This window comes from Carassius auratus, chromosome 18 (assembly GCF_003368295.1).
Source record: "Carassius auratus strain Wakin chromosome 18, ASM336829v1, whole genome shotgun sequence".
NCBI classification, from domain to species: domain Eukaryota; kingdom Metazoa; phylum Chordata; class Actinopteri; order Cypriniformes; family Cyprinidae; genus Carassius; species Carassius auratus.
Window position 1 is genome coordinate 24,255,785 of NC_039260.1, and position 20,769 is coordinate 24,276,553.

General features: G+C 43.0%; 1 protein-coding gene across 11 annotated transcripts in view; it reads left to right on the plus strand.

Annotated features, from left to right (window-relative positions):
* LOC113118731 (liprin-alpha-1-like) overlaps positions 1 to 10,872 on the plus strand; it is a 37,294-nt gene extending 26,422 nt beyond the window's left edge. For all 11 annotated transcript variants that reach the window (XM_026288125.1, XM_026288128.1, XM_026288131.1 and 8 more), the window contains 6 exons: positions 4,567 to 4,664; positions 5,516 to 5,691; positions 6,601 to 6,669; positions 6,745 to 6,883; positions 9,136 to 9,201; positions 9,769 to 10,872. In XM_026288125.1, coding sequence (XP_026143910.1) covers positions 4,567 to 4,664; positions 5,516 to 5,691; positions 6,601 to 6,669; positions 6,745 to 6,883; positions 9,136 to 9,191 — 538 coding nt within the window. In that variant the 3' untranslated portion in view covers positions 9,192 to 9,201; positions 9,769 to 10,872. The remainder of the gene's footprint in view (positions 1 to 4,566; positions 4,665 to 5,515; positions 5,692 to 6,600; positions 6,670 to 6,744; positions 6,884 to 9,135; positions 9,202 to 9,768) is intronic.
* Positions 10,873 to 20,769: the final 9,897 nt, after the last annotated feature.

The following is a 20,769-nucleotide window of genomic DNA, read 5'->3' on the forward strand; positions in this document are numbered from 1 at the left end:
AGATTGGAGAGATGAATCCTGTGTTCCAGACCTCAGGAAAAACACCTGAACTCAAAATCAAATTAAAAAGTTTCAGTAATGCAGTTTGCAGTTCAGGAGAGCTGTTTTTAAGCATCTCATTCTTTATGTTGTCAGGGCCACAGGATTTCTGACATTTGAGGGATTTCAGTTTTTCACTAAGTTCTTGTTGGGTTATTGGATAATCTAGTGGATTTTGGTTGTTTTTGATACATGATTCAAGAGCATTCAACTTTTGGAGGACTTTTAATTGGTTGGGGTTATTCAGAAGGTCAGTTTGAGGTGTATAGAGCTTCTCAAAGTGATCCTTCCAGATCTGACCATCTTGTATGGCTAACTCTTGTGGTTTTGTCTTGTTCAGACTGTTCCACATGCTCCAGAACTGACCCTGATCAATTGAGTTTTCCATCTGTTGAAGTGTGTTGTTATAATAGTCCAGCTTCTTCTGTCTCACGGTGTTTTTGTATTGTTTCAGGAGTTCAGAGTGTTTAGAGCGTAACTCTAAGTTGACCGGATCTTTGTGTTTTTGATTTGAAATGAATCGTAGCTCTTGTCTTATTGTTTTACATTCATGGTCAAACCACTTTTCAGAAGGTTTTTGTTTAGCTCTATTTTTGTGTTTATATGTGGTTGTTTCATTTAAATGAGTCTTTTTTGCTATATTTTCAAAAATGTCATTAATATGTTTAATTGCTAAATTTATTCCTTTCCAATTATTATCATAAGTTGAATTGTTAAATAGTGTAATGAAACTGAGAGTTTCGTTTGACTTCAATGCTTTAATATATGTTTCAGCAGCACTTCGAGTCCATCTATAAGGTGCTTTGAGTTTATGTAGATGAATTGGCTTTTTCTGAATTCCCCGTGATTTGTTGTCTTCCCCTTTAATGAAGAGATTGATCTGGCAGTGATCAGACAGGGGCGACTGAGCTTTGACGGTAAATGCACTGAAATGGGAAGGTCCTATATTTGATATAGCATAATCTACAACACTGTTCCTGAGATCTGAGCTATATGTGAACTGTCCACAGGAATCTCCGCTGATTCTACCGTTGAGGATATAAAGAGCTGAAGTCTGACAGAGGTGGACTAGCTCTTTCCCGTGTCTATTGACTCCTGTATCCTGGCTATTTCTTCTCGGTAGGGTACTAAAGAGATCTTGGGGTATATGTGTGAACAGATGTTTATCTCCTGAATTATCAATATGGTCTAGTTCTGAACCAGTTCGAGCATTTAAATCTCCACATAATAAAATTTTCCCAAGAATTTGGTAGTGATTAATTTCTTCTTGTAAAGTGTGGAATACTTCATCGTCATAGTATGGGGAATCTGATGGAGGAATATAAATTCCACAGATATAAAGGTCTTTATCTAGAATTCCAAAGCTTTTATCCAATTTTAACCAGATGTGATTTTTGCCTTGCTGGACTGGTGATGTAAAAGGTGCGAGGTCATTTTTGATCCATATGACTAAACCTCCAGAATCTCTACCACGGTGTACTGAGCTGAGTTTCCATGAGGGCACTATGATTTCAGAGTAACGTGAAGGACACTGAGTGGACACATCTGATCTACACCATGTTTCTGTTAGAATTAGGATGTCAACATTTGTGATGCTATTTACAAATTCTGTGTTTGTGCTCTTTAATCCAAATGTTTTCGAGCACAAACCCTGAATATTCCAAAAGCTAATATTTAACATTTTGATATGATCAACGATTAAGCAATACTGCTGTTTAACTGGGGGCAAAACCAAAACCAAAACCTTTCATAAATAAAAATAAAATTAAATAAATACAAAAATTAAATAAATAAAATAACTAAGTAACAGTAATAGTAGAGGAAGTAAAAAGGTAGTCAAAACTGTTTAAAATAAATCATTGTGAATAATGACTAAAAAAATAACAATAATAATAATAAAGTAAAAATAACTACAATTGATAATAAAAATAATCACAATTATAACAATTCAGTTGAGTTCAGTTGAGCATTTTGTTGCAGAGAAGGGTTAGCAGTCGTTTAATTTCTCCCACCTCACTAATGGAGAGCAGTTCCTGAGCGGATGATGGGGGCGTCTGCTGGGACAGTACCTGGGCATAGCTGGGTGTCCGGCGCTGGGGTCGGCCTTCAGTGTAGAGCTGACTCTCCTGCTGTCTGTGAGACCATCCTGAAGTCCTGGGATGTCTGTGAAAGTCTCGTGGTGGTCTTGAGTGAGATGAAGGTCCAGATACCTCGGACGCCTGCATTCTCATGTTTCTTTTAGCTCCTCTGTAGTCAGTTGTTGGAAAGCGTCCAAGAGCAACATCTTTGATAGCTTTGGCAAAAATCCTGACTCCATCCTGATTGAGGTGGAGCCCGTCATACAGGTGCCATGGTCTTACAGAGCTGTGATGGACTAAGTGCACGTTGGGCAGACTGGAGCAGGAGAAACGGATCTCTTGGTTGATCTGATCGATCACAGAGGGAGGGACGTCGAGCCGCGGGAGCAAGGTGGAGATCAGTACACGTGAAGCGGCGAATGTCTGTGAGGCTTTCTCTGCCATCTCATGTATTGCCTTAGCTGTACGTTCATTTAACTGATGGAGGTCATTTGTACCTGTGTGAATGATAACACACTGCGGGCTGCCGAGATCATCATGAGTGAGCAGTTCATGAACGCGTTCTGTGTTTCTGCAGTGGAGCGCTAGGACTCTCTGTCTGGGGAAGAGTTTCTTGGGTTCAATGTTCTTTCCAGTGGAGTCCATCAGAAGAAGCACTGAGGCTTGAGTCGCTGGTGTCCTGTGTGACGCTGGTGGTGTGTGTGAATCTGCAGGTCCAGATCTGTGTGACGTCTCTTCGTGATGGAGCCGCAGGTTACTCTCAGAGCAGCTCTTGTTGGGAGATTCTCTGTCCTTGTTTTTAAGCTCTAAACACATTGCAGTCTGTTCTTTCAGCTTTTCTTTTAACTCATGGATGTTTTTCTCAAATTTTCTTTCTCTCTGTATTAAGTCGTCTTTCATTTTTGACATTTGGCCCTCTAGATTCATGTTGATGTTGTGTAACTCCTTAATTTCAGCCTTGAGATTATTGATGGTGAATTCATCTGGACGGCTCAGGATGAGCTGCTTTAATTCTGACACCTCTATCTCTAGCAGAGCCATCTTCTGGGGAAGACACTGGAGATAACGGTGAGTGTGTGTGGTCTGCTCAGGGATCAGTTCATCAGATGGGGCTGGAGATGTGCTGACCGGAGAGTAGGGACGCACTTCATTCTCCTCCTCAGATCCCTCTGTTTCCTCTTCAATTATCTGCTTTAAAATGGGAAATGATTTCTCAAAAGCTTGGAGACTAGCTTCATTTCCTTGAATTAAGACCGTTCCACTGTTGTACAGATTGATGGTTTGGAAATGGGAGGAGTGATCAGCTGATTCAAAAATGCAGATCTGACATCCTTTACAGATTCCCTTCTTCTTAGTGAAGGGGAAATATTGACTAATAACACTTTTCCAGATGAGGCTTCTCTCTGTATAGAAGATCAGATTTGTCTTCTTTTCTTGAGAGGTCATATCAACATAAAGAGATTCGGGATGTTCCTGTAGCATTGTCTGTTTAAAGGCTTTTCTTTTGTCTCCTTTAATGTGTGCAGGATAAACAATCTCCATGGCAACCGCTGAATGTGTCCGTTATTGACAGTTGAGATTTATATAATGCTGGTACTTGTTGTTAATAAAAATAATGTATAATATATTTCTATTATATATATAAATCTTCTTAATAGCGTACTGTAATGTGTTGATGAAGGCAGTAGTCTCGCTGCTGTACTGATGATTGTTCTGGATGTAGTCGCTCTGATCGCTCTCTCTGCTGTCAGTCACAGCTGCGCTTCCTCCAATGAAGCGATTAAAAGTTACTGCTCCGTTTTCTCCGTTTCTGTACTTTTTCTGTACTCCCTTCTCTCTTATATTTCCATAAGTGTTAAAACACAGGCTTTTTCTGAGCTTTTGCCTCAATTAACAGCAGTATTTTATATCAATTAACAGGAGCTCATATCTAGTGCGTCTGTTCAGAATCTCAGAACACTCTCTTTCACTCTCTGTCTCTCTCTCACACTCTCTCACTCTCTCTCTCACACTCTCTCTCACTCTCTCTCACTCTCTCTTTCTCACACACACTCACACCCTCTCTCACACTCTCTCTCATTCTCTGTCTCTCTCTCACACTCTCACTCTCTTTCTCACACCCTCTCTCACACTCTCTCACTCTGTCACTCTCTCTCTCTCACACTCTCACACTCTCTCACACTCTCTCTCACACTCTATCTCTCACACTCTCACTCTCTCTTTCTCACACACACTCACACCCTCTCTCACACTCTCTCTCATTCTCTGTCTCTCTCTCACACTCTCTCTCATTCTGTCTCTCTCACATTCTCACACACTCTCTCTCTCACACTCTCTCACTCTCTCTCACACTCTCACTCTCTTTCACTCTCTGTCTCTCTCTCACACACTCTCACTCTATCTCTCGCTCTCTCTCACTCTCACACTCTCTCTGTCTCTCTCTCTGCAGGAACAGTTTTCAGTGTGGTGTGATGTGTTTGAGACGGCTGAACTACGACAGGAAAGAGCTGGAGCGCAGGCGTGACGAGTCCCAGGTGGAGGTCAAAGGTGAGCGTGCTGGTCTGTCTGTGTGTGTGAGCAACGGGTGTGTGTGTGCATGCATGCCTGTGAGTGTGTGCGTGTGTGTGAGAGTGTGAGTGTGTTAGGGCTGCACGATATTGGGAAAAATGTACATTGCGATATTTTATTTTTCTGCAATATATATTGCGATATGAAATAAAAAAATATTCTTACAAACAAAAATGGGGTGAGCAAACTTACATTCTCATTTTAAATGATTTAAACATCGACACCATCGTGTCAATTGATTAATATGCGTGTGGGAGAGACATTGAGCGTGCGGCCGGGGCTCGCTCTCTCTCTCAGGCCGGTGACAGGTGCAATATAAATAGGCGTCGGCTCTATTTCTAGCATAGACGCGCGTCTCACTCAGGCAGTCTGCAAGCTCTAACCTGTTAACATGGGAGCTGAATTAAAAACAGACACGCCACGCAGCTGAGACGCTTGCGCCACGCATCTAGTGTGTCGCCGGCCGCGCGCTCGCGCTGTTTGGCCCATTCAGTTAATGAATAAGGGATCAACTACAACAGCCTACATCGCACATCCTGCGATGTGACTATCGTGGATTTGTTCATCGCGATATCGATGCTTAAACAACACATCGTGCAGCCCTAGTGTGTGTGTCAATGTGTGTGTGTGAGCAATGCGTGTGTGTGTGTGTGTGTGCATGCCTGTGTGTGCGTGTGTGTGCGTGCGTGTGTGTGCGTGCGTGTGTGTGTGTGCGTGCGTGTGTGTGCGTGCGTGTGTGTGAGTGTGTGTGTGCGTGTGTGTGAGCAGTGTGTGTGCGTGTGTGTGAGCAGTGTGTGTGAGAGAGTGTGCTGACGCTGCTGCTGCTGCAGATGTGCTGGTGTGGACGAGCGAGCGTGTGGTCAGCTGGGTCCAGGCCATCGGTCTGAAGGAGTATGCTGGGAATCTTCTGGAGAGCGGCGTTCACGGAGCGCTCCTCGCTCTGGACGAGTCCTTCGACCACAACGCCTTGGCGCTGCTGCTGCAGATCCCTACACAGTGCACACAGGTGAGACTCCAGCGGTCATCAGATCTCAGACCAGAGACTCCTGGGACATGGGATTCAGAAGCGTTCATCTGGTTTGGAAACCACAGAATTAGCTAATCCAGGTTACATTTCAAAATAGCATTGGATTGCAGCAACCTGATCCAGAAACAGACTCCAGATTACCAAATCCACATCTTCATAGCTCTGAATAGGACTCCAGTCACACTGTAGAGCACTAGCTGTGTGAAGAACATGTAGAACAGTTAGCCGACTTGAAGAGACCAAAAACAGCACAATAAAAAACAGTACAAACATTTCCTTCTGTTTTCAGTTCATTTTAAACATTCAGACCCTCATCTGACGTATATTTGTAGCAATAGACAACAATACATTGTATGAGTCACAATTATACATTTCTCTTTTTATACCAAAAATCATTAGGGTATTAAGTAAAGATATTTAGTTATAATTTCCTACCATAAATATTAGTAGTATGCAATGCTAAGAACTCCATTTAGACGACTTTAAAAGCAAATTTTTCAATATTTAGAATCTTTTTTTTTTTTTTTTTTTTTGGCACCCTCAGATTACAGATTTTACTAAATCTCAGCCAAATATTGTCCTATCTATTACATTTACTTCCTGAATGCACCCTTCTGATGGGATCAGGATGATCCTGATGTTTGGGATCAAATGGATCCCAGTCCTGAACAGCACATGCTGAAAGTTGCTGAAAGTTGTGATCATAACTTATATCATATAAGACATTTTCAATCTTTCAAAAACTTTAATAAAAATTACGATAGATTTATCAGCCAACATATTGGTTATCAGCTTTCAGCCAGAATGTTGATATGGGTGCATCCCTATCTGTTGTGAGCGCTGTGGTCAGGTGTGTGTGTGTGTGTGTGTGTGTGTGTGTGTGTGCAGGCGAGGGCAGTGCTGGAGCACGAGTACAGCCGTCTGCTGACCGCAGGAACCGAGCGGAGACTCGAGGAGGTGAGTTCAGTCCACTGCTTCAGTCTGCAGTCGTATGTCATCAGAGCGCTTCACAGCACAGCCGTGTCTCCGCAGGACGACGACAAGAACTTCCGCCGCACACCGTCCTGGAGGAAGAAGTTCAGGCCCAAAGACGTGCGCTCCGCAGACACACTGCCAGCCAGCTTCAGAGTGAACACTGCAGACGCACTGACCAAGAGACCACAGCTGGACGGTGCGTGTGTGTGTGTGTCACTGGGGTGTGTGTGTGTGTCACTGGTGTGTGTGTGTGAAGCAATCAGACCAACAAGAGAACAACAACAGTATACAAGTGCCATGACAAGTCTCAGTTAGTCTAGTACACAACACATAGCCAGGGTTGTTGTTTTTTTATTGTTTTTTTTGTTGTTGTTTTTTTAAGAATATGAAAGACAAGAAATGAAAAGGTAAGTCCTAGTATTAGTTGGTCAAGTGCTGGCAAAAAAGATGTGTCTTTCGATCCTTTTTTTAAAATGAGTAAAGACTTGTTTGTGCTGTTTGAATTGAGATTATTCCACCAGCTGGGCACAGTCCAGGAAAAGGTCCATGAGAGTGATTTTGAAGAGTGATTAGCCAGTGCTACCTGATGAGGAGAGGAGTAACATGAGCTTTTTTTGGCTCATTGAAGACAACCCTCGCTGCTGCATTCTGGATCATTTGCAGAGGCTTGACAGTACATGCAGGAAGAGCCAGGAGAGCATTACTATAGTCCAGTCTGGAGAGAACATGAGCTCGGACAAGAAGTTGGGTGCCTTGCTCTGACAGGAAGGGTCTAGTCTTCCTAATGTTGTATAAGGCAAACCTGCAGGAGCGGGTCGTTGTAGCAATGTGGTCAGTGAAGCTTAACTGATGATCCATCACAACTCCTAGGTTTCTGGCTGTCCTCGAAGGAGTAATGGTTGATGAACCCAGCTCTGTAGAGAGAAGTTGTGATGAAGCAATGGGTTAGCTGGAATCACCAGTAGTTCAGTCTTATTAAGGTTGAGCTGAAGGTGATGGTCATTCATCCAGCTAGAAATGTCACTCAGACAGGCTGAAACACGAGCAGCTACCCTCAGGTCATCTGGCTGGAATGAGAAGTAGAGTTGGGTGTCATCAGCATAGCAGTGATAAGAAAAGCCATGCTTCTGAATGACAGATCCTAAAGATGTCATGTAGATGGAGAAGAGAAGTGGTCCAAGTACTGAGCCTTGAGGAACCCCAGTAGCAAGGTGGTGTGACTTTGTAACATCACCCCTCCAAGACACACTGAAGGATCTGTCAGAGAGGTAGGACTTAACCCACAGGAGTGCGGTTCCAGAGATGCCCATCTTTCTGAGGGTGGACAGGAGAATCTGGTGATTAACAGTGTCAAAAGCAGCACACAGGTCCAGTAAGATGAGTACCGAGGATTTTGAAGCTGCTCTTCTGAGGTGATTGGGGATCGGATAAAGTGGACAAGCAGTAGGATGATTGGACAGGAGAAGTTTGGAGATGTCCATCTCTGAGAGTGGAGAGAAGGAGGATAAAGAGTGTGTGTCGGTCATTGTGAAGTTGTCCTCAGTCTGCGGTGTGGAGAATTGGTCACCGATGGATCTTGTCTTATTTGTGAAAAAAACTGCAAAGTGGTCCGCTGTAAGAGTCGATGGAGGAGGTGGAGGCGGATTAAGAAGAGAAGAGAAAGTCTTGAAGAGTGTCCGAGCGTCACAACAGCTGTTAATTTTGTTGTGGTAGTAGGATGTTTTAGCAAGGAAAACATTTGCAGAGAAGGAAGAGAGGAGAGACTGATAAACACTGAGGTCCGTAGAGTTTCTTGATTTCTGCCATTTCCTCTCTGCAGCCCTGAGTTTAGAGCGATGTTCACGGAGAACTTTGGACAGCCAGGGGGCAGATGGGGCGGTGCGTGCTGGTCTAGATGACAGTGGGCAAAAGTTGCTCAGGCAAGATGTTAAAGTGGAGCAAAGAGTGTCCGTAGCACTATTTGTGTCCAGAGCTGAGAACTGAGAGAGTGAAGGAAGCGAGGTTGAAACCACAGAGAATAGGCGAGATGGAGAGAGTGAGCGTAGGTTCCGTCGCGTCCTGTGTTGGAGTGTGTGACGCTTCAGGAGTCAGTGCTAGGTTAGCAGTAATGAGGAAGTGATCAGAGGTGTGCAGTGGAGCAACTGAAGAGTGGTCCACAGAGCAACAGTGCGTGTAGATGAGGTGCAGTTGATTGCCTGATCTGTGAGTCGCTGTAGTAGACACTAGCTTGAGATCAAATGAAGTGAGCAGAGATTTGAAATCACCAAGCAGTACCAGTGTGTGTGTGTGTGTGTGTGTGTGCTGCCGGTGTGTGTGTGTGTGTGTGTGTGTGTCACTGACGTGTGTGTCTGTGCTGCAGGAGGTGTGTGTGTGTGTCTGGCTGCAGGTGTGTGTGTGTGTGTGTGTGTGTGTGTGTGTGTGTCACTGACGTGTGTGTCTGTGCTGCAGGAGGTGTGTGTGTTCAGCGTCTGGACTCTGCTGCGGTCAGAACGTACTCCTGCTGATCAGAGTCAGGTGAGTCTTTCACACGAACCTCTTCAAGATGCCTCAGTGTCAGCCAAATAAAAATGTGTGTACATCACTGAACAGATGATACAAATGTCATATTTCTGGACCAGTTTTACATTTATATTGTGTTGTTTCTGGAATTGAGAGATGATCAGAGATGGTTCAGAAGCTGCAGCAGATAAAGCTTCTGTAGTCTCACATCTGACTCCTAAAGTGTGAAGTCAGCATGGACCGTGTCCTCCGTCAGCACACAAGGCCTGTAGTGTTTGCTCTGAATCATAACTCTGTGCTGTTAGAGTCCGTCTCCAGTTCTCCTCGCTTCTGCTGAACTGAGATATTCTTATTTTCTCAAGAATAAAGTTACACTAATAACGTTTTTATATTTTTGTGTTTGATTATTCTGAAGACAAAGCTTGGATTAAGATAATTTTAGTATTGAGTAACACATTACTCCAGCCGTCTGTCACGTGACACTTCAGTCTTTCACTTCACCAGTCTGGAGAAAACAGATGATCTTTCAGGACCTGCACTACAGCTGTACTTCTGAGCTTCTCATTCTGTTTGTGTTCTCAGGTGCAGCGGAGGATGAGGAGCGCTTGAGTTTCATCACAACTCTGTCACACGTCAGATTCGATGCCTCTATTTATGTAAAAGGAGCGGCATTCACGTATCGACTGATGCTGGATTCGGTCACCTTTTAATTCTGGAGTCTTGATCCAGTTCAACTCTTTTAGCTCTAATTTATGTTATCACAAGTCCAGAGTTTGTACATTTCCATCTGTAGGTGTAATCTCATTCTTATCATTCTCTGAGTATTTTATCCTCTCAGATACTTATTCCTTTTGTTTGAATTCATCCAGCTAAAAGTATTTTGTGATTTATCTTAACTTTGCTCTTCTCTTCATCAGTTTTCTCCGGTTGATTGTGAGAAAGTGGACTGAATCAATGGTGTTGTGTGAATATCAGGGTTGATACGTGTTTTATATCCTCTGACACCAAATCAATCCCTTGGATAAGCCATAATTTATAATAATTATGAGGGCTATTTTGAATACATCTTTCTACAGATGTGATGTTGATGCCAGGTTTTTCTAGCATCTGTTTGACTTAAAGTCACTGTTTATCCATTCCCTGGTGCTGCGTTAGATGTGTGTGTGTGTGTGAGAGAGAGAGAGAGAGAGAGAGAGAGAGAGAGAGAGAGAGAGACTGACTGTATGTGTGTGTGTGTGTGTTTCACTCAGATGGACCAATCCGTGACCTGTCCGCACGATCCGTGTGTGTGTGTGTATCGTATCACTGTAATGAAGCCTTCTATTTCTAGCCCAGTCCTGTTGTTTTCCGAGACCTTTTTGATACGGTGTGTTATCAGCCTTTATGTAGGAACTAAGTTGTTATTTTCGGATGCTATCAGAAGCGCAGGCTGGAATCATCCCAGTCTCTCTTTTCTGTTTTTGTAATTTTACATTCTTTAGTGACTTATGTACAATTTAAATCATGTTACTTGTTTCTTTTTATTGTCTTTTATTTAAATAAATATTCTGGTCATCTAATAGAAATAATGTACAGTCTAAGTACTTGTGAACTATTTTTATCACAGTATTATTTATTGCTTTCATTTCAATAAAATACTGAAACTTATTTTCCACTGCCAATAAAAATAAGTCTTTATGAACATGATTTTCCTGTAGCTTTTGTTATTTGCTATTCAGATTCAGTTTAGAAATCACTAATTTAAGTTACTTATAAAAGCAGCGTATTATTTTAATTGCATGATTGGTGTCATTACCATTTTAAACAATGTAACCAGAATCAGCCTGCATCACAAACACTTTTTATTAATATGAAGTATTTAGCGTGAGTGAGGCTGATGCCTGCAGCTGGTTCTTGTTGATTGCTGGTGAACTGAAGTGATTAGAGGATCATGTGTTCCAGCAGTGACCGGTCACATTCACTCGGTGGAGCTGAAGATCTCTGTCCATGACTCTGTGTCTGTATTCACTTCCTGCAGTAGATGAAGCTACAGAACAGACACTTTCTGCATTAATGGCTGTAGTTTAGTGACCAGTGTTGCAGGTAGTTAGAACATTTTTTCTTCTTTTCTCCAAGTAACTAGTAAAATTGTATTTTTAAATTTGCATGAAAATTTTTCATGTAAATAACTCCAGTAACTTTGTTTCCATGTGTTGAGTGACAGCTCTGGTGTTGCCATGGAGACAGAGATCAGGAGTAACATCAGAGTGTTGTGTGTGAACATGATCTTACTGTAGTTCTGGACTACATTTGTGGTTACTCATCTCACTGCACAAAAACACACTCAGTGTTCCTCAAAAACAATAAAAACAGTCAAATGCAAACTCAGAATATGATGCAAACCTGCAAGAATTAATGTAAATAAACAAACAACTAACAGGAACCCGGAAACAAGAACACATTACGCAACATTACTTTCTATAACAAGTAGTTAAATAATGCAATTTTAAAAGTAGTCTAACTTGAGTTATTTTCATATCAACCCTTCATCCCAACACAATTCACCATGTTGTTGTTAAAGGTGTTTTTTTACATATACATAAAATGACAAAAATAAAATATTAATCTACATTTTGCATACAATATTTTTTTTCTTTAAAAACCTGCAGTGTGTGTAATCAGTGCCAGTTGGTTCAGTCTTTGAGTTCAGTACTTAATGACTGTTTCACAAATATCCATCACGAAATGTTAGAGTTAGAATCGATTCGCTGAGGTCAAGTTCAGAACTCAATTATTCCATTTCTCAGTTCAGAGCTTCACACTTCACGCTGAACATAATTTACGTGTTAATGATGTAAACGATGTGGCCCTTCTCTGGGTCTCAGAGGACGAGGAGGCCATCCCGCCTCTGGCGTTCCCCAGGCTAGTGGCCATGCAGCCCTGCCTCAGTCCATCCTCCTGGAAGTGTGTGAGCGAGCTCGCCTCAACATTGAGTGGCCGTCTCCACAGAGCGCCACTGACCAGGAGAGGGATATTTACGACGGAAAAGTGTTGAAAAGTGTTCCTCCTCCCGGTCCGAGGAAACAACTCTTCCCCGTCCTTCCAGCGTGCGGTAAGCACATGAGGCACAATTAAAGTGACCTGCTCGACTTCAAACACGGCCTTACGGGCCTTGAATTAAAGGATATGGCAGCTCATGGTATGGGTGACCCCCCATCCCCCCACCCCCCGCGCTATCGAGCCTTCCATCGGCAGGCACCTTAACCCCGCTCAGGGCAGGCTGCTCGCTCCCCCTAAGCCGGTCTTGCCCAACAAGATGGACCGTTTTCTGCCTCAGTTCACCAGGCCGCATTCAAGTCCTCGGCTTTGGCTGCCAGGGCCCTGAACGTCTAGTGTCTCCTCTCTGCTTACCAGGTGGAGATTTTGAACGAATTAGGGCAACAGCTTGAAAAGGGAACTCCTTCTCTACCCTTGTGGAAGGAGATCCTCACGGTGAACGATCTCGTCCTCCGTAACGCTCAGCAGGCCGTCCAAGCCTGTGGGTGCTTTATGGTGCTCTCTGTGGTGGGAGAGTGCGCGCTCTGGCTTAACATGTCAGGCCTTCCTGACAGTGAGAAACGGCGCATTGCAGGTGGGTTGACGGCCCCGCCGCCGCATTAATGCAACAACGGTGTGACGACAAAAAGGAGGAGGATGAGGCCTTCAAGTTATGCCTTCCTAGGAAGGCGGCTCCACGCCAGGCACCCCTTGCACGTTTGCTTAACACTCCTTCCATGTGACGACACTTTCACCAGGGCAAGGAAAGGCCCCGCAACAAACCCCCTCCACGGCAGAATAACCCACCGCCTGCTAAGCACTGGGGAAAATCGACTTCCGCCGCGGCTGCAGTGTCACCACACCGCAAACACTCTGTTCCCCTCACCCAACCAATAAAGGCTTCGGCCCCAGTGTTTCCCCAAACTCACACACACACAAATAAACCAGCTGGGCTTACACAGCTCCGCTGTGGCTCGGGTGGGAACACTCGCGAGTCATGGATAGGCTTGGCAACTGTTTCGGCTTCCGAGTGGGTGATGCATACTATAATGCAGGGATACAGACTGCAGTTTGCAATGAAACCCCTGCATTTCAACAGCGTTCTCTCTTCGCACATGGAAGAGAACACCTCACACATTCTGAAAGAGGAAATATCCTCCCTCCTAAACAAGGGAGCGATTCAGGTGGTGCCCCCCAGTCTGATAAATCAGGGATTTTACTCTCGTTATTTCCTGGTCCCCAAAAAAAACGGCGCTCTCCACCCAATTCTGGATCTTCTTGTGTTGAACAAACAATTGAGGAAATACTTTTTCAGAATGCTGACTCATGGCTCGCTCGCCCGTGCCATAAAACAGAACAACTGGTTCACATCGATCGACCTGAAAGATGCTTTCTTCCATATAAGCATTTATCCGCCACCCAGGAAGTTTCTTCGTTTCGCCTACCAAGGCACATGTTACGAATTCACAGTTCTGCCGTTTGGGCTCAGTCTAAGCCCTCGGTGTTTCTGTGTTTGTGCGGAGGCGGGTTTAGCACCCAAAGTGTTGCAGGACACCTGCCGTGTGCTCACGCACATCACATCTCTCGGGTTCAGAGTCAATGTTAGCAAGAGCAATTTTACACCCAGTCAGAAGGTAATTTTCCAAGGGCGCGTTCTCGCTCTAATTAACTGTCTGTTGCAGTTCAGAGAGGGGTGAAAGTACAATATTGCACTTGCATCAGGCTGCAGGGTCTTATGGCTTCATCTATCCAGGTTGTACCGCTGGGACTCCTGAGAATGAGAGCGTTCATGAAATGGGTTTTGTTACTACATTTCAGCCCGACGCGCAATCTTTGCCGCTCTGTAATAGTGACGCGCGCCTGCTCGGCAGCCTTACGCCACTGGAAGAGCGCAGACTTTTATGAACAGGGAACCCCTCTGGGGAGGGTTATGATGTGAAAAGTTGTGACAACAGATGCGTCCTTAACAGGCTTAACAGGCGCCACCCAGGAGGGCAGAACGGTGAATGGTTTGTGGTCGAGCAGACTACATTCAGCGCACAGAAATTATTTAGAGCTTATGGCTGTATGGAAATCTCTGAATCAGTTTCTGCAGGGACATCATGTGCTCATATGCTGCGACAATACAACGGCAGTGGCTTATTTCAACCTTCAGGGTGGCATGCTCGTCGAAACTTCACGCTCTAGCTTACAAACTTTTAGTGTGGAGCAGACGGGTTTTCCTGTCATTACGCGCGACTCATGTTCCGGGCCTTCTAAACGGAGGTGCGGATCTTCTATCAAGGGGAAACCCAATCTACGAAGATTGGCGCCTTCACCCGCAGATAGTGGATATGTTATGGATGAGATTCGGACAGTCAACCGTAGATCTATTCGCCTCGCGCGAAAACTACCATTGTCCTATGTTCTTCTCGCTAAAGGATGCGGACGCGCCCCTCTGGGTAGATGCACCGGCCCACCCGTGGCCCAGAGTGCTGCTGTATGCCTTTCCTCCCCTGTGCCTGATAATTCCTACACTGGCCAGGATGAGAGAACCGGGCCTGTCTCTCATTCTGATAGCACCCAGGTGGCCCGAAGCACCATGGCTGGCGGAGATAATCCCTCTGTTATATGCCGAGCCGTGGCGCCTTCCCCCCCGCACGGATCTATTGTCCCAAGCGAACGGGGAGATTTATCACCCGGACAGGGTGGCTCTTTGGGCTTGGCCCATGAGAGGACATACCTAAGCGCACTGGGGTTTTCGCCACATGTGATTGCTACTCTACAGAATGCCAGGGCTGTTTCTACGCAATTCTTGAATTGCATTAAGTGGCAAGTGTTCGAAGTGTGGTGTGATGGGCGTGGTCGCACATCTTATCAGTGCTCAGTTCCTGATATTTTGTGTTTCCTCCAAGACCTCTTGGAAAAAGGCAGGTCTTTACCACAATTAAGGTCTACTTAGCTGCGATTTCGGCCTGTCGTGGGCTTTGAGGGCTCAACAATCGGGCAGCATCCTCTAATCCGCAGATTTATGAAGGGTGCCCGTCGCCGCTTGCCAGTCATCAGGAGAACGGTTCCTGAGTGGGACCTCTCCATGGTGTTTGAGGCTCTGTCTCAGTATCCTTTTGAACCTCTTGGAAGCATTTCCCTAAAGCTGCTGTCCTTCAAGACAGCTTTGCTCTAGGTCTTGGCATCAGCCAAACATGTCATTGAGCTACATGCACTTCCGGTTCATCCCTCGTGCACTAAATTCTCTCTTAGTGGAGATAAGGTTTCCCTTAAGCCTAATCCGGCCTTCATTCCGAATGCTTCACTGCGTTCACTTCGGAGGTGTTGGAGCTGTCCACTTTTCACCCTCCACCTTTTTCCTCACCGGAGGATGAAAGGCTAAATGCTCTGTGTCCTGTCCGTGCTTTACAGACATATATGAACAGGACCAGTGCTTTCCGGAAGAGCGACCAGCTCTTTATTTTATGGGCACCCCCTCATGGAGGGAATGCTATTTCTATCATGCTATTTCTCTCACATTGGCTTGTGAATGCTATAGCTTTGACTTATGAATCAAAGGGAATGCAGCCACCAGGGGACATCAGAGCTCATTCCAGGAGTGGCATTGCCACCTCTTGGGCTTTGTTTAGGGGAGTGTCTCTAAAGGACATCTGCTCCACTGCCAGTTGGCCTTCTCCTCATACCTTTGTGCGTTATTACCGGCTGGATGTCACCAGTATCTCGGTAGCACATTCGGTTTTAGGGGTGGGGTCTTCTTAGCCCTTCCCTGCAACCCCGTTGGAAGTGATGAAGAAGGAGCGAATGGGCCAGCTGGCCATGCATATCCCTGTCACTAAGCATGTTTTTACATTCCTTTTCTGGGTGTATTTATATGCACATTGGTTATCATGTGTGTGATGCTAACATTTTTCATGTGCTGCATATGCACAGCAGTCATGATTGTGCATCAGTATTGCAGGTTCATGAGTATGGGACGTGTCAGGCAACGCCTCTCTGGGGCGACCGTCCTTCTCTGGCTTTCAGAACCTCAATGTGAGTGTATTGGGCAATCGGGGAGCTGTCCATGTCTCTCCCATAGGTGGATCTCGAACACAAGAAGATGAAAGAGAAAAATAGGATACTGTCGTAACCCCTTTCTCTGAAACATAGAGTGGAGAGATCTAGCCAGACTTGGTGCAATTGGATGCTTCTGCAGAGGTCAGGTACGGATGCCCTTCCCATAGGTGGATCTCTCCACTCGATGATAACTGGGGTTACGACAGTAACCTATTGTTTGTGTGTCTCAGTTTGTTTGTGTGGTCAGAGAACTTACCCCAACTGAGCCTGGTTTCTCCCAAGGTTTCTTCTCAATTCTGTCACCGATGGAGTTTTGGTTCCTCTGACTTGCTTAGTTGGGGTCACTTCTTTTACAGCGATATCACTGACTTGATTACACAGACACTAATTAAACTGAACTGAGCTGGATGATGACATCACTGAATTCAATGATGAACTGACTTTAACTGAAAACTAAGCGTTTACTATTGTCCTTCTGCATTATTGACAAACTATTTAATACTGTAAAGCTGCTTGATACAATTTGCAATCTACTTTCTAAGAGACATTGAACTGAAACAGAACCTTCTTTATCATCACTGAAATATCGCTGCTGTCCTTCTGTGTGGATTGCAGGTCTAATCCTGTATTGATTTCTGCTCTCCTGAAGGGGGCAGCAGCATCTGACCGGCTGACCTTTGCATTTATTGTTTGACAGATGTGATGGTGACAGATGAGTCAGAATGACCCATCAGAAGCCCCAACCACCGTTTCACTGCAGATGTCAAATGATGTGTAAAACAGGAGCTGAATGAGTTTACTTGCATTAGTTACTTTTTTTTGGAAAGTAACATTACTTTTGCATTACTTTTTCTCATCAAACAAAGGAACTGGTGTTACTTATTTAAAAAAAAAAGGAAGATATTTTCTTGTAAATGAAAAAGTAGGTTTTTGTGCAATTCTGTATTAGTTTTTAAGTTGAAAGCTATGACTGGATCTTTCCTGGTACTAATGTGAGCAGCAGATCAATAAGATTTTCTTTTTTTTTTTTTTTTTTCTGCTTTTTTTTTTTTTTTTTTTTTTTTTTTTTGTGGAGCAGCTCTTACGGGGGGACTTTGCAGACTAAAATAAGTAAATGTATAATGAAATTATAATTATGTCATGGAATGTTGCAAAGTGGATGATCTTTTTTTTTAAATCACAATTTGTTCCAATGTTTTAGCCTTGATGATCCAAACACAAATAGTTGATGATCCATGAAGTCTGCAGACGAAACAGAGAGGCAGCTGGACACTAGATGGCAGAAGAGCCCGAGTCTGTGTTCCAGAGATACTCTACAGTCCATCATATCATCTGTTTGGTAACCATAAAGATTTCTCAAGGCAGAATAGATGTAGATACGGTTTAAGTTTCTTTCCACTTCATGACAGATTAATAAAGGCAAGGCAAGGCAAGTTTATTTATATAGCACATTTCGTACACAATGGTAATTAAATTCATTTATTCATTGCCAGATAGGTTACCAGCCTAACTGACAAAGTTCACTTGCGTTACTATGAGGTGATCAGAAGTTTGGTAGCACTTTATGTGAAGCCTATTTATAACATATTTTTAGGGGTAGGTGGCTTATACTATATAAGAAGAAGAATATGCCATAAACTAAAATGAAAAAGATATTGCCAGGATAACAGTAGTAATGATGATTATACATGATTTGCTTATGTAAGTGTATATTTAAGCACCAATAAATGTTTTAACCACAAATGACAATCTATTTTGTGGATTTTTCTGTGTATTAGGTTATGAATCCAAACAAATCTTTCTGGAGAACAGATTCAAAAGACATGAATCAAAATCCAGCATTCCACTGAAGCACCCTGTTAACGTGTTTAAGGTGCTGGTGCAAAAGGACACAAGGACAAAAAAATAGGGTTTAAATCATGAAAATACATATATTAAATTAAATCTATATATCTATACATATATTTATTTATAGCACCAACGTGCACAAAAGAGAGATACAAATACCGTGCCCAGGGAGTAGGAACCTGAGAGGGGCTAAATTAAAGAAATAAACAAAACAAAACCAACTACAAAACAACAACAAAACACCATATCCTCGGAGCACGTAACATCCCCACCCTAAAAAAAACAAACATACAACATTATGTTTGTCACAATTTCCACAAGGAGGGGGAAGAGAGAGGGGGAAAAATACTAACCATTTACAATATACACATTGATCTACTCATTAAACCTTGGGAAGCACATTGGCTACTACGTTCTCAGAGCCTCTCTTATGCCGAATTTCAATGTTGTAATTTTGGACAATCAAAGCCCACCTCATTAACCTCTGGTTCTGGTTATACATTTGGCAAAAAAAGGTTAGGGGATTACGGTCAGTATAAACGATTACTGGACATGCCGTAGATCCAACGTAAACTTCAAATTTCTGGAGTGCCAATAACAAGACTAACGCCTCCTTTTCAATAGTTGAGAAGTCGACTTGGTGCTTATTTCATTTCTTGGAAAAGTAACAAATCTGATGGTCAACTCCATCTGCATTATATCGGAGAAGCACTGCACCCGTACCATATGCACTCGAGTCAACTTCAAGCTGCTGTAAAGTTGGGCATTATAACATGGGTAGTCTATGGGATTGACTCCCTTTTGCAGCCAGCCTCAAGCGGCCAGTCGATGAATTACAGTTTTAGTCACTTCCTTGTTGGTTTCACGAGAGAGAGCGGGAGGTTGCTGCTTGCATACAGTAGCTGTACTGCTGTATATGCTATTCATATGAGCCAAACAATAAAAGCAGAAAATCACTCACTCCTCCGGACTGAATAATATCTATAGCTTTAATAAGAAGACATTTCTTACTTAGGGCAGGGTCTCTGATAATACAGCAGTGTCCATCAACGTCGTGGGCAGGGCTTGTTAAACATTCTATGGGCTTGTCACATTTTATGGATTCTGTGATTGGTTTGCTCTGAGATACTGCTTATAATTTATGGGGATTAAAAAAACAAGGATTTTTATCATTATAAGGTGGTTGTGTTCACACACAGCCAACACACATTTATGTTCAAACAACATGTAAAAGTGAATTTTGTGTAATAGGTGCCCTTCAAGTAAGTCTGTATAGAGTTCTGGATCTAGTATGAAGAAGAGAAGACAGAAGGGATGTTTGGCTCTGTGAAATGATTCCAGCGTGTCTCTCAGGTGAACCGATGAAGTTCTGCTGATCTATATGAGACTCGCTGAAGATGACTTGAGGAGGCTTTGGAGAGTGATGGGTCAGTCTGAAACACAAAGGAAAAGATGGAATCAAAAAGCTCAGAGGATTCATGATAAAAATAACAGAAAGAGCAGAACCTAGCAGAAGCATGTGGTAAAACAGCAATAAATCACACTAGATTTTAGATTATGATATAGTAGATAAAATAACAAAACTCAACAGATGAGTCCAAACAAAGACTCAAACTCAAGCTGGGCCTAAAGTAACAGGTATTTAGGTTATTAGTGTCCCTTAAGAATTGTATATTATAATACATAATGTATGCAAGAGATAAACACATACTGAAAAATACACACTGAAGAACCTTTCATATATATTTACAAATACTTGTGTATATTTATCAATCATTTATGAATTATTTACTGAATGGTTTGAGGATCCATGTATTCTGTGTAGTTCAAGGAAATTATTAAGGGTTTTTATTTTATTTTTATTTTATTTTTTATGCTGTCATACTTTGGTGCCACTATCTATAATCAAGTCAAGTCAGTCTGTTTTGTTGTTAATTCTTCCACATTTACAGCACATACATACAAAGAATTGAAATTGCATTACTCTCAGACCCTTGGCGCATACAGATAACATACAGAAAGATACAGATTAAATATAAAATATAACTATTCAAATAAGGTCATGTAGAAAAAGAAGTTTAATAAAGCTTCACAAGTCACATGACAGATAGAATGCAAACCAGTGAAGTGAACAAACAGTGCAGATAAAATGTTTTTTAGTGTAAAAGAGCCTATTCAGTCTGATTAAAGTTACAAAAAGCTCAGAGAGCCTTTCTTTATTTAAGCTGACTGAAGAGGCAGATTGAGGTAGTGGGCAGACCAGTGAGGCACAAAGTGTCTGGTGCAGGTCACAGTTTGTTAGTGTAATAACAACAACAGTGTTTATTCCCTTACAAGTTTGCATGACAGCATAGCAGAATAACACAACACAGAAACAAGTTTTCTCCCCCTTTTCCTTTAAATAAAAATAAAAAAGCCATATCCCAGTAGAAATGGAAGTCAGTTAAGAAAACATTAACATCATATGCACAAGAAATGAACAATATGTGAGTTAACATGATATTAGTGTGAAAAAAGTAGTTACGTCTAATTTGACAGGGCATGATAAAAATGCTTTAACATCTAAAACTGTAAAAATGTAGACTTACACTTCAAATGTGTCCCTGCAGCACAGAAGCAGTCATCAGTATCACAGGGATATCTGTAGAAATAGACAACAATACATTGTGTGGGTCA